This window comes from Oryx dammah, unplaced genomic scaffold (genome assembly GCF_014754425.2).
Source record: "Oryx dammah isolate SB20612 unplaced genomic scaffold, SCBI_Odam_1.1 HiC_scaffold_25, whole genome shotgun sequence".
Taxonomy (NCBI): Eukaryota; Metazoa; Chordata; class Mammalia; order Artiodactyla; family Bovidae; genus Oryx; species Oryx dammah.
The window spans coordinates 19,807,640-19,819,927 of NW_024070209.1; the positions used below are offsets into that span (position 1 = coordinate 19,807,640).

General features: G+C 45.3%; 1 protein-coding gene across 1 annotated transcript; it reads right to left on the reverse strand.

The window, feature by feature from the left end:
• Window positions 1-209: 209 nt before the first annotated feature.
• On the reverse strand, window positions 210-2,221 carry CDC42EP3 (CDC42 effector protein 3). Its single transcript, XM_040224652.1, has one exon. It carries the CDS (start codon window positions 1,993-1,995, stop codon window positions 1,228-1,230), a length of 768 nt encoding a protein of 255 aa, XP_040080586.1. The 5' UTR covers window positions 1,996-2,221; the 3' UTR covers window positions 210-1,227.
• Between the last annotated feature and the right edge of the window lie 10,067 nt (window positions 2,222-12,288).

A 12,288-nucleotide genomic window follows, 5' to 3' on the forward strand; every position in this document is an offset into this window, starting at 1 on the left:
ATCATCTCACATGTTCAGTTTTCCTAAAATTGAAGGGCCTTGTTTCTGGATAATAATCAAAATAAAAAATTACTGAGTGAGTGGAATACACCTCTTACCTCATTTAAAGCCTTGTGTACACTTTACAGAAGCAATTTTTTCTAGCCCTGGCTGTCAGGAAAATATAACTCTTGTCTTATGTTTTTGTTTAGTACTATAACCAAGCAAGCTGATTTTAACATTTACTCTTTATTGTGTTGTATGAAGTACCTATGTAATGCAAGTATGTACTGCACTAAAATACCCATATTTCCAAAGAACATTAGGTGGTATAGCCCACAGTCTCTGCAGAAGCATTGTGAGTAACCTGTGCCTTTACACTTTACAATCCACTGTTAGCTGCTGTGAAAAGTATAATAGATGAAGAAAAAATAATAATAAAGCTAAGTATGAGTACACTTTTCCAAACATACACATACACAGCTTACAATGGAACCCAATGGAAAAAGTCAAATGACCACATTTGATGTAGTATCTATAAAATGTAGACTTTGCAATAAAAAGCCAAAGGCACATAAAAATATATTTTAACTTTAAAAATAACTTAGTTACAGTAATACTTCGCTTGTGTCTTACCAACATGTAGCTGACAGTCAAAATTTCGCAATATAGATATAACATATAGGGATATATAAGAGCTACAAGCAAATCCCCAAAACCCATAATGTTGTTCAAATGTGGAAACAAGAGAAAAGTTTTAACACTGAAGAATTTGCTATGGTGAGCCCAAACCATATAATATAGAAAAGAGTCTAGAAAAAAAGGCGTGGGTGTTAAATAAATTTTGACTTCCTCTTGCTCAGAAAATGCCAGAGTCCTGTAAAGGTCCTTAATGTGACTGGCACAGCCCTTCATAGCTAAGTAATGCCAGTCCTGGCCAAGCCAGATTTCTCACGTGTCTGGAAACAAAAAATGTGAGCTGCACATCAGCATGGCCCACTGAAAATGGGTTCTGACTCACTTCCTCTCTTTTGCCAGGACAAGTTTTTTTTTTTTGTTTTTTTTTCTTTATACTGTTTTTGCAAACAGGGTATACCAGGTAAAAAAATATTTTGTAGGAAGGTTATTTTAGAAAACCCATCACATGACAGCAAGTATAGCCAGTGAAGCTCTCCTCTTTGTGGTTAGTTTTCTTCCATTCTGTCTTTTGGTATCTTTTACACCAAAGGAAAAGGGCCTGGCGGTGTCCTATTCCTTATTTTTATCCATGACATTCAGCACCTCATCCAGAAAGGAGGGCCCGAGATCAAGCTGCAGGGACAGGAGGGAACCCGTGAGGTCAGAGAGGGACTCCTCTGATTTAGTCTTTTCCTTGACGAGCTCGCAAGGGGCGGGATGGTCAAACATGTCCTCCGCTGCCCAGTCGGCGTACTGTTCGGAGAGGCTGGAGGAGTGGCTGTCCCTCCCCTGGCTGGACTGTGATGCGGACCCGCTCGACCCCCACGAGACGTCCCCCTGGTGGACCGTCCCATTCTCCAACATACTGCTTTTCTCTGGAACCTTCTCCTCCATGACCGGCTCACAGCTAAGCCGGGGCAGCTTTCCCGGCCCAAAGGACTCCTGCTTGGAACTGAATGTCACCGGGGACAACAAGGGCAACATGAGGGCTTGGGACCCTCCGATGGTTGGGAGAGAGATGGCGTTTTTGAGCACCGGTGAGGGTGTTTCTGTGAACATGGAGTCGGAGGTGCTGTTGGCCCGGAAGAACTCATTATGCCCCGGGAACTGGCCCATGTGTGCTTTCTCCTGGTTTCCGGGTAGAAGCTCATAGTTGCCTTGGAGAAAGGAAATATCTCCGAAGACGTCGTGCTGGCCCTCCTTGCCGATGTGGATGGTGTGGCGGAAGTCTCCGAGGGGTGGACTGATCATATCGGGAGACAAGATGTCCCTCAGTTTAAATTTCTTTCCTTTCTTGTTATTGGCAGCTTTCAGGTAAATTGGGGTTTTGGCTGGCATTTTGGAGTTTGAGAATGTCGATTTTGCAAAAGGGAAAGAGGGCCACTTTCTTCACGGATGTTACAAGTTTCCCAATATCCTTTTGGATAGGTACTGTCACATCATTTTTCTCAAATAGTTCCAGAAGTGGCTCTGAAACAAGGAAGCTAAGAGGCCTTCCTGGACGCAAGCAGGCCTTTCTGGAGAGCCACTCACATCCTCAACCTCTTCCACAGCAGGGAGAAACCTGGAAGAGAAACCAAAGCAGGTTAAAACTGGCTGCCCCTTCAGGGGTCCCTTGGGCTTCCCTGGCGGCTCAGATAGGAAAGAATCTGCCAGCAATGCAGGAGACCTGGGTTCGATCCCTGGGTTGGGAAGATCCTCTGGAGAAGGGAACAGCTACACACTCCAGTATTGTTGCCTGAAGAATTCCATGTACAGAGGAGCCTGGTGGGCTATAGTCCATGGAGATCACAGTTGGATTCAGCTTAGTGAGTAACACACAGAGGGGTCACGTGGGCCTGACTTCTTCACAAGAGCTTGTAAATAATGGAGTTCCCATTTGAAGTCAAGCTTTATTATGTTTCCTTCCATTAAGTAGGATTAAAAACTTTAATCCTAACAAGGGTCCACTCGTCTTACTTCAGGGTAAAAAAAGAAAAAATGGAGAGAAAGAGATCAAAAAACCCAAACATATGATATTAGTACTTTTAAAACATGGTAATAGACACAAATTTTCTGGATATTTTAAAGCTTTAAGTCCTTTTCCTCTAAGCTGTCAGCACGTGACCAGAGTGACTGCAGTTCCTTAGACACAACTGAATTTAAGATATATTTTCTCTTGTGCTTTGATGTTCACACCAGCAAGGCTATTTTGTTTTTGATTGACTTTTATATATAAATAAAATCAATGCAATGCAATGAAGTCTCATAAGGAGCTGGAACTATCATTTACTAAGTGACAGTAACGCTAGTGTCTAAAAAATCTCAGTGAAAATGCATTCTTACAGATGAGAAAACTGAGATTTGGGAGTCAACAAAACAAAGCAAAACAGCCTTGCTCAGTAACATACAGTCATTATGGAAGTTGGAGCTGGAATCAACTTGGGGTAGAGAGAATAGGGCTAGCAAAAATTTTAGGATTTGGAGGCATTCTTAAACAGAAGGAAGAGAACAAAACTGCTTCTTTTCAAAGAAAAAAGTGGGATCCTATATCACTCACAAGTGGTCTTCACTTGTGAGTACTTTTGAAACATTTGCTGATAAGCTTGTATCCTTTCCCTATATTAGGCAAGGTTCCAAGTAGCCCCAGTGAGTTGCTGCCTAGTGTTGATGCCTTTGTATTAATAGGCAGAACCTGTGACTTGATTCCAGGCAAGGTATTGAGATATCACAACCCTGACTAGGTTACATTATAAAAGATACTATCTTAGCACACTGGAGGGAGACTCCCTTATTGGTTTTGAAGAAACAGGCCACTATACTGAGAGGGGATATGGAAGTGAATTCTGCCATTAACCCGAGGGAACCCGGAAATGGATCTTTCCCCAGCTGAGCCTTGAATTAGACCACAACTCCAGCCCCTAGTTTACAGCCTGATGTAGCTATGCATCTAAGCCCTGTCTGCACTCCTGACCTGCAGACACTGAGACGATACATGGGTAGGACTGTAAGCCACCACGTTTATAATCTACCACCACATGTGTAGAAAACTCACACACCCTCCCTGCCCATGCTGTATGATACAGTTAGAAGTGATAGGCTGCAAGAAGGTTTGGGGGCTCTCCTCTTACAGATGAGAACCTCTTCATCTCTTGAAAAGAATCCTTCAAATCTTCAGTCACATCAGCTGACCTGGAGAAGCTAAAACCCTCCCCACTGTGGGAATTCCTGAAATGGCTCTGCTGTGACTTCTTCAACTGGGCTCTCTCCTTATCCACAGAGCAAATAATCCTCCAAGGGTTGGGTTAGATGGTGGGTTGAGGGGAGCTACATTTGCTTTGTAGCAGCTGGAGGCCATCTGCATCTGTTCCATACCCCACATTTCTTTCCTTTCAGCACAAGTTTTAAATTCATCTGCCTGTGGCAGGTGGTGAGAACTGTGCTCCAGTACCCTCCGGGAAGTAGCAGGCACACAGGCCTGAGAAGGCAGGGAAGGATGAGCTGGAGAGAACCCCACCCCCACCCCCAACACTGGGAGTGGGGAGGAGGCCGAGGTGGTATGAGGGTTTACACCAGAGCAGGCTACCCTGGAAGATGCCAGAAAAGACCATACACTCTCTGGAGGAGCCTGGCAGGTCTGCCTTCCCACTTTAGATTCGGAAGGCATGGAGATACTATGTTATGAAAAGAGTTGCTTCATACCAAGCAAGTAAATAGAGAACCCAGCATAGGAAGATATGTTTATGGGTCTGTCATTCTCATAGTTTCAACTCTAATTTGGGTCTTGTAATCGTAACTAAAGGGGAAGCCCTGGGTCTTTCTACTAAAACCTCAGAACACCCTTCCCCTCTAAGTGCACAACAGCCCAAAGCCCCTGCCATCCTGGGAGGCTGGCACTGCCTCCCTGCCCCTCTGGGCACAATGCAGTGACCACCTGCAGAAGCAGCAGGGGCACTGGGGCCACCGAAGGTAGAGGGCAGCCCTGAACAACAGCTGCCCACTGAAGCTGTGTCCTCAGCAACACAGCCAGGAGAACAGCTGCCATGGAAAGATACAGTGTGTCCACCACAACTGCGGGGCAAGCGAGGGCGAGGGCTGGCTGCATGTGGTCAGCTGGTGGAGCCAGGATTATGCAAGGCCAGAACAGGCATAGCATTCATTTCAGATTCTTTAGAAAAATAAAAATATCATGAAGATGCAGCCAGCCTGCTTCTTGGTCACTCTGACTGGATCACTCACATTCACCCTTTACCTGTACAGTGACTGGGGATGTTGGGAGCAAACGTGAGAAAAGGTAAAGAGTACTCCTGCGGTACCTGCAAGGCTCAGGGAGGAATGCGCAGTCCTCAGTCCCTGCTTGGCTATGGCCACGGCCCTTCAGCAGAGGCTTGCCTGGTCTGGTAGAAGCTGGATTTTATGTTAGTGGACTGCATGCAAAGATGGGAGAAAAGAACCAAAAAATAGAGAAAAAAGTAAGAAAAGAGTTGGTGAGTAGAGGCTAGATAAGCTGCAGGCAGTAGATTCTCCAGAGTGGGAAAAGAGAGGAGATACCTTAAAAGGCGCTTTTCTTTCTTTCTGCAAATATTTACATCAGTTTTACTGCACGACAGGGCTGGAGGCTTGTAGGACTTTGCAAAGAATAATTGGTACTGAATTTCTACTGTGTGCCAGGGTGAGGAGCTCCCCAATTCACTGAAAGTTTAGGTGAAAAAAAGAAAGAAATTTGGTGCAAAAATGTCAGTTTTATAACTTTAGATGAGTTTATGTTTGTGATATGATGCTGGGGAAATATCTGAGCACTCAGACCCATCTGCCTGCTGTATCTGTTATCTTTCCTCTTCCAGCGCAGGGGCAACCATGCTTGTTCCCAGGAGAGACCATCCAATATCAAGACTCTGTCCTGACCGCTTGCTCCCCTCCTTTCTCAATGTTCCTGGGCTCCTTGGCTTATCAGTCAATGGACAGCCATGCCTCAGGCCGACTGCTCAGCATCTTCTCTGCACTCACTAAAGCAAGAAGCGACAAGGTAGTTTCTTCATAGTGAACAAAGTATCTGGTCCTGGAGCGGGTATGTGTGTGTCTCCTGGGAACCACCACCACTTCCTATGACAGGAAATGTTTGAGAGTGTCTCACTGTGTCAGGCACTGCTCCAGCCTTTGATGTGTTCTAGGTCACTGACAGGAACCCATGTTAACATCCCCATTTTACTGACAAAGCACGGAGGCACAGGTTGTGCCAGGTGGCATAGCTCCCAGGCACTAAGCCGAGTGGCTAGGCTTATTCCACTTAATTCCAGACACAGAGGTCTTGACACTTAAGGAGCACGCTCCCTGGGAATTCAGTCAGTGATTGAATTCCAAATGATAAAGGGGCTAATAAGAGTAGGGAAGCACACACTGGTCCAACCCCAGCGGAAGACGGTTATCTATGAAAAGTACATAACACATGCCTTTGACCCCAGAATTCCACTTACAAAGGTTTATCCAATTTATGTATATGGGAAATAAGGAAATAATATTATATACAAAGCTGTCACTCAGGCATAGTTTACAGCAGCCAAGAGTTATAAACAACTGCAAATTTCCTGATGGTTCAGTGGTTAGGGTACAGAGCTTTCCCTGACAGAGGCCTGGGTTCAATTGCTGGTTGGGGAACGAAGACCCCACCAGGTACACTGTGTAGACAAAATTTTTAAAAAAGGAAAAAAAGAGTTGGAAACAATTGTCCACCTTTAGAGGATTGATTCTACAAGTTAAGGTACATCCATACAAATGAGTTTTACATGGTCTACAAAAGGACAAAGCAGCTCCTGATATGTTGATATAGAAAGAGTTTCAAAGATGTGTGTCTTCAAAGTAAAAAAAGATTGGTGCCAAAGTGCACAAATAACATCTGTCCCAGCTTGTGAGTGCCCAAAGGGAGAGAAAGTAGGTAGAAGGGGATAAGGGTAGAAGAGAAACTTTTCACTGTATATCCTTTCATGATTTTGGATTTTTGAACCACACAAGTGAATGAGCTATTTAAAACAACAACAACAAAAAATAAGTAGAGGGCTGTTTCAGGCTCAGACTGCACTTTCCTGCAGGGACAGTTTTATATACAGGTCCTGAAAAGTCTACCCAACCTATAAGTTATTGATCGTAATGCAAACATAACTATGGGAAAATGGGCTCAAAAGCCAAAGTCTGCAGGGGAAATGCATGGATCTAAAACGACCTCACCAGAGGGCTGAGCCTCATCTTGTCAATGGAACAGAGCACTCCTTTCTGTGTTAATTAGAGCTTCACTAAGAGGCGCCCCCAGTCCATATTTGCAGAATGGAAGAGGTCTTAGAAGAGAAGGGTTTTCATCAGAAGGAAATGAGAAGAGGAAAGAGACCCAGGACACTGGGGAAAGGGTGGGTGCAGGGTATCTACATGGAAGGGAGCATGGGAAGGTGGAGGTGCTGGGGCTCAGGCGTATAGCTCCCTGTCTTGAGAGGTGGTGGCCACACAGATGGACAGCTTCTTATGGTGGAATAACACAAAATCCTGTCCCTCCTCTCCATTTCTGAAAAGGAGACTTGGGCTCCAGTAGGTTGACCCACGTGGCAGCAGACAGAGCAAGGGATGAATCAGAGGGAGAGCATCTGAGTCAGGGGGACACCCAAGAGGAGAAAGTGTGAGAAGAGGAGAGGAGAGGAAGAACTGACCCAGAAGGGCTCATAGGCCTGACTAGAGCTGGAAAGGGAGGCCTCCTGGGTGCTCCATGAGCCGAATGAAAAGCATCAGAACTCTACAGCCATCACTAACTCTCCACACTCAGGGCTCTCCTGCTGGCCAGCTTTTCTGCACTGCTATCATTCCTCCACTCCCACTGTCTTTGAAAGACAGAAAGGAAGGGAGGAAGGGATGAAGGACTAGAGAGAGAAAGGAAGGAAAGAAAGAAAATGAGAGAGAAACCAACCATCCTATGTGTAGACCTTTCTCAAAACTCTCCCCTTGACCCTGAAATCTGAACCCTCCAAGATTGCTAATTCCTTTCTCCAGGAGTTTTTGGATCACTGTTTGCTCCTCTACCCCCACCCCCGCCCCCCTCTTCCCCAGATGACACTAGACATAATATTCATCTGGGAAATTAGATTCCTCTGAAATCAAAGGTTCTAGCTCCTGGGCACTGGAGAGGATAGATATGCCAACGAAAGGTTTCAACTCTTCAGTCAGTTGCCTGTCACTCTCTGTCAAGGTTAGAGAGGGTATCTGGCAGATGGGTGGGGATGGGTGGGCATGGAGTCCAGCTGCAAGGGCACAGGTCCCCACTCTCAGGAATTTGTGAGAAGCTTAAGGGTTCCAAGACACAAAAGGACTCAAGAGGAAGTTGAAGAAATGGTTTTGGTAAGAAAGGCAGAGTGTCAGGTGGTCATTCCCATACCAGGCTAGACAATTCCAGTTTCTCACATGTGACTGACTTAAGCATAGGTGACAGTGTTAATAAGAGAAATCAACACAGCAATAATAATTCTATGAAGAAAGAAAACTGAAGTGGCCCCCTTTTGCTTCATGTCCTTGTCATCTTTTTGGTAAAGAGAATGATGCTAAGAAGACTAGAACAGGAGGTGGGAGAAAAGCAAAGGGTTATGAAGAAGTCACACCCTGAAAAAATCACTCCCTAGATGACCAGAGCTGGCAGTACTGGCAAGTCACAGGGCTCTGAAAAGAACAAAGGGGTTGAGATTTTTTAAAAGTCCATTTATTTTAAGAAAGGCATGTGTGGCTTGCCTGCTAATTGTTTTTAGATTAATTCTTAGGGGGGAGAGAGGGTAAAAAAAATTCTTGCATCCTGAACAATAGGTTGTTAATCTAAAACACAAATGCATGAAACAGGGCAGGTGGGGGTGAGGGCTGTGTCTGTGTGTCTGTCCTGAGGGACCTGTAGGCCTTTTCCTTTCTTCGACTTGCGGGAAGTGAGTCTGTGCTGGACTTCCCCTTTCTTGCTTGTTGTCACATCCGTGAAGGACCCCCCAGCTTCTGCTCACTTTTCGCTTTGTCTCAGTGTAGAATCAGCAGGCCCTTCCTCCCAGCTCCTAGATGCTGCACCACTGCAACCTCTTGGCCCCAAACAAAAATGCTCAGTTATTCCTCATTTGTGCCTGAATCCACAGTCCCAGGGAAGGATGTTAACTCAGCCAAGAACCCGCTACCCCTTCCCCACCCAGGGGTATTTCTCTCCGCTGCTAACACAGGGAAACACAAGGGAGAGAATGCCCTGATAAGCCCTGGAAAAGTGTATTTCACCCTGGGCTCCACACTTGAAAGGGATAAGGGTGACTTGGAACATGTTTCCACATGTTCCCAGGAGTCCAATCTGGAGACGACAGGACTCACGACACGTGAGAAGGTAGAGTGGAGCAGCTTGAAGAAAACTCAAATACAGAGGGAAAAGGAATCCTTAGGGATCTGAAGGATTCATTTAACTGTAATGCAAAAGGGATTAACTTGTTATGAGAGGCCCTAGGGATACAAAGGCAGAAGCTAAAGGGAAACAGATTTTGGATCCTCTAAGGGAGAAAAGACTCTGATGCTGGGAGGGATTGGGGGCAGGAGGAGAAGGGGATGACTGAGGATGAGATGGCTGGATGGCATCACCGACTCGATGGACTTGAATCTGAGTGAACTCCGGGAGTTGGTGATGGACAGGGAGGCCTGGCGTGCTGCGATTCATGGGGTCGAAAAGAGTCGGACACGACTGAGCAACTGAACTGAACTGAACTGAAGGGAGAACCCAGGGTTCTGGAAAGATGGAATGGGTTGCCATGGTGGGAGGGGGCGGTGTACTGAGCATGTGCCAAGGCTGTCACAGAAGCAGCCAGTCTTGACTGGGAGCCTCCGATGTGCCCAGCGGGTAGGGTCTCGTCTCTGTTCATTCTGAGTCTCCTACAAGGGAAAACCATCGCTGCTCACTTCCTTACGGCCCCACTTCACACTAACCTATAAAAAAAAGCACTCAAAGACTTCCTGGAAGACTTTCCGTTTGAAGATGGCAGTTATTACTAACATAAGGATGACAACCTCCTGTATCAGAAATACTAAAGTATCACTACAATGAGGGCCTCTGTAGGGGCGCTTCCCTGGACCAAAGTGAAGTCGCTCAGTCGTGTCCGACTCTTTGTGACCCCGTGGACTGTAGCCCACCAGGCTCCTCCGTCCATGGGATTCTCCAGGCAAGAATACTCCAGGGGATCTTCCCGACCCAGGGATCGAACCCAGGTCTCCTGCATTGCAGACAGACGCTTTAACCTCTGAGCCACAAGGGACCAAAGAATTTTAAAATTGGAGGAGAGAAAAAAGGATACTATTAGAGATTCAACATTTAACTTACATGAAAACCTAAGACAGAAGTAAATGTAACTGGAGTACCCTGGTAAATGGCATCCTGGAAGGATGCTTTCCATATTTTTAGTCTGTTTTACTCCACCCACAAGAAGATAAGAAGATGCCATTTTTATTTTTAGATTCTTTTCCTCTCCCCATATTATCTGAACCTGAGGACATGGCTATATCCTGCAAGGCTATAAGATGCCATTATCTCAGTTCCTAGCCGCCTGGCTGTCATGCAAATGAACTTATAGCCAGACTGAGCAGACAGCATTTTATAGACCCACTCAGAAAGTCTATGCTACATCTCAACCCTCAATTATTTATAAATGGACTTCTCCTTTATGATTCAGCTACAGCTTGTATTTATTTTTCTTTTACAACTCCGATTATACAGAGACCCACAAATACCATATGGGAGACTCACCACTAATGTGCGTACACTCCTCACATTTATAGGATCTAATTGTACTATATGAAAGGGTTTTTAGAAGCAAAATTGGAAGACAGAACATCCACCTAAAAGTACTAACCCTGCACTTTAGAAGAGAGGCCATTACGCCCTTTCTCCCTATTAAAATGAGTTATTGGGGAGGACTTGAGGCAGACCTGGATCCCTGGCAGTTATAACGAGAGAGGGGAAGGGTCTGGCTCATTTATTATGACTAGTTTTACAGGGGACTCAGCCTCAGGGCTGGTCACAAGGACCAAGGCAGACGCTCTAGCTGGTGGATATGAAGCAAATGGGAAGATTCCCATCAGTTGCTTCCATGCTTCTAGAATGAATGGATCTGAGTTGGTTTGTGAAGCTGCAAGGACAAAATCAATACAGGTTGAGAACCTCACCCTCAAGTGTTCAGCAATGTTCAGCCAGGAACTGGCTCTGTAGACTCAGCTCAAGTTAAGTAACTAGGAAAGCTGCTCACCAAAAAACAAAACAAAACAAAACCCCAAACCACTAATATTAAAGTCAGCAATTACTCTATGAAAACTCCAGAAATAGGAATATCAAATGTTCCAAACAGGTTTGACAAGTGTCCAGAAATTCAGACTGTGATCATTTCACTCATACTACATAAGTCATGGTTCTCTTCATCCTGTCTTCATAGCACATGCTCTAAATTAGGTCCCTTGACTACCTGGACTATTTCCCTAATGGGGTGAGGTGACAGATAGGGATTTCCACGCTACCCTCCCATCCTGCTAGGGCCCTTGACAATCATCCACAGTCACTGGATGGACTGAAACTTGGCTTCTCTGCATCACACCAGCAGTGGGTATATTTGGAGCCTGGCAGTGGCCAGTGCATGTATAACCACTTCCACTGCAAACTCCTCTCTGTTATTTGTACATAAATATCTGTACACAAATATTTGTTGAATGCATGAATGAATATCCTTTTTGAGAAGGGTTAGAGCTTTTCTGTGAGTGTGAGCTGGGTCTTAATTCATTCCTTTTTCTCTCCCACAACACGTGGCACACAAGTAAAATAATGAAGAAGTGTTATTTAAATCCCTAAGCCCTGCTAGGCCTTCCATGATGAGAGATAGTTGCTTTGTGCTTAGGAACCATTCCCCCGTCCAAGTCTGCAAGAAAGTATAACATGTGAAATGCTGAGTCCTCTGAAGATTGTACATGTGAACAGCAATGGCTCGAGCGCATGCTGTGGGCCAGGCAGGTATTAGAACACACTTCCTAGGAACCAGGGTTAGATCAGACCTGTGTCTTAGGCCCATCACCCAAAACGTGGAGGAGCTAGGATTTCGGCCATGGCTGAACTCCGCAGTCTGTGCTTCTAACCGCCGCTGACTCGAAAACTAATGTGAGGACCTCCAAGGAAATGGGTTGAGAATGGGAATGGCTAGTCCAAGGCCATCTGTCCTGCAGTCCAGCAGCACTAAGGGGAAATGATACACTATGATCTCAACATCAACAAGAGTCAGAGATAATAATCTGACCTTGTCATTAGCTAACAATGAGTAAAATGGTCCCAGACACCAGCCTCCCCAACTCACTAGGGATCTTCACTCTTTTTGTCCTTGTCAAAGAGAATCTCAAATGGGATTTGACTTCATGTGAAAGAAACACCAAAATATTAAAATTTTGAGGTAATAAAAGCCTCCTGAATCTCGAGGAGAAAAACAAATATCCTGTTCTGAGAAAAAAACATTAAGTGCCATTAATTTTTTTTCCCAGAGGAAACACGTGCATCATGGCTGTGCACCAGGGAACCCTGTACACCCACAGGCTTTCATCGGGACAATGGCTCCCTTCCCTTGCTATTGACACTTCACTTCC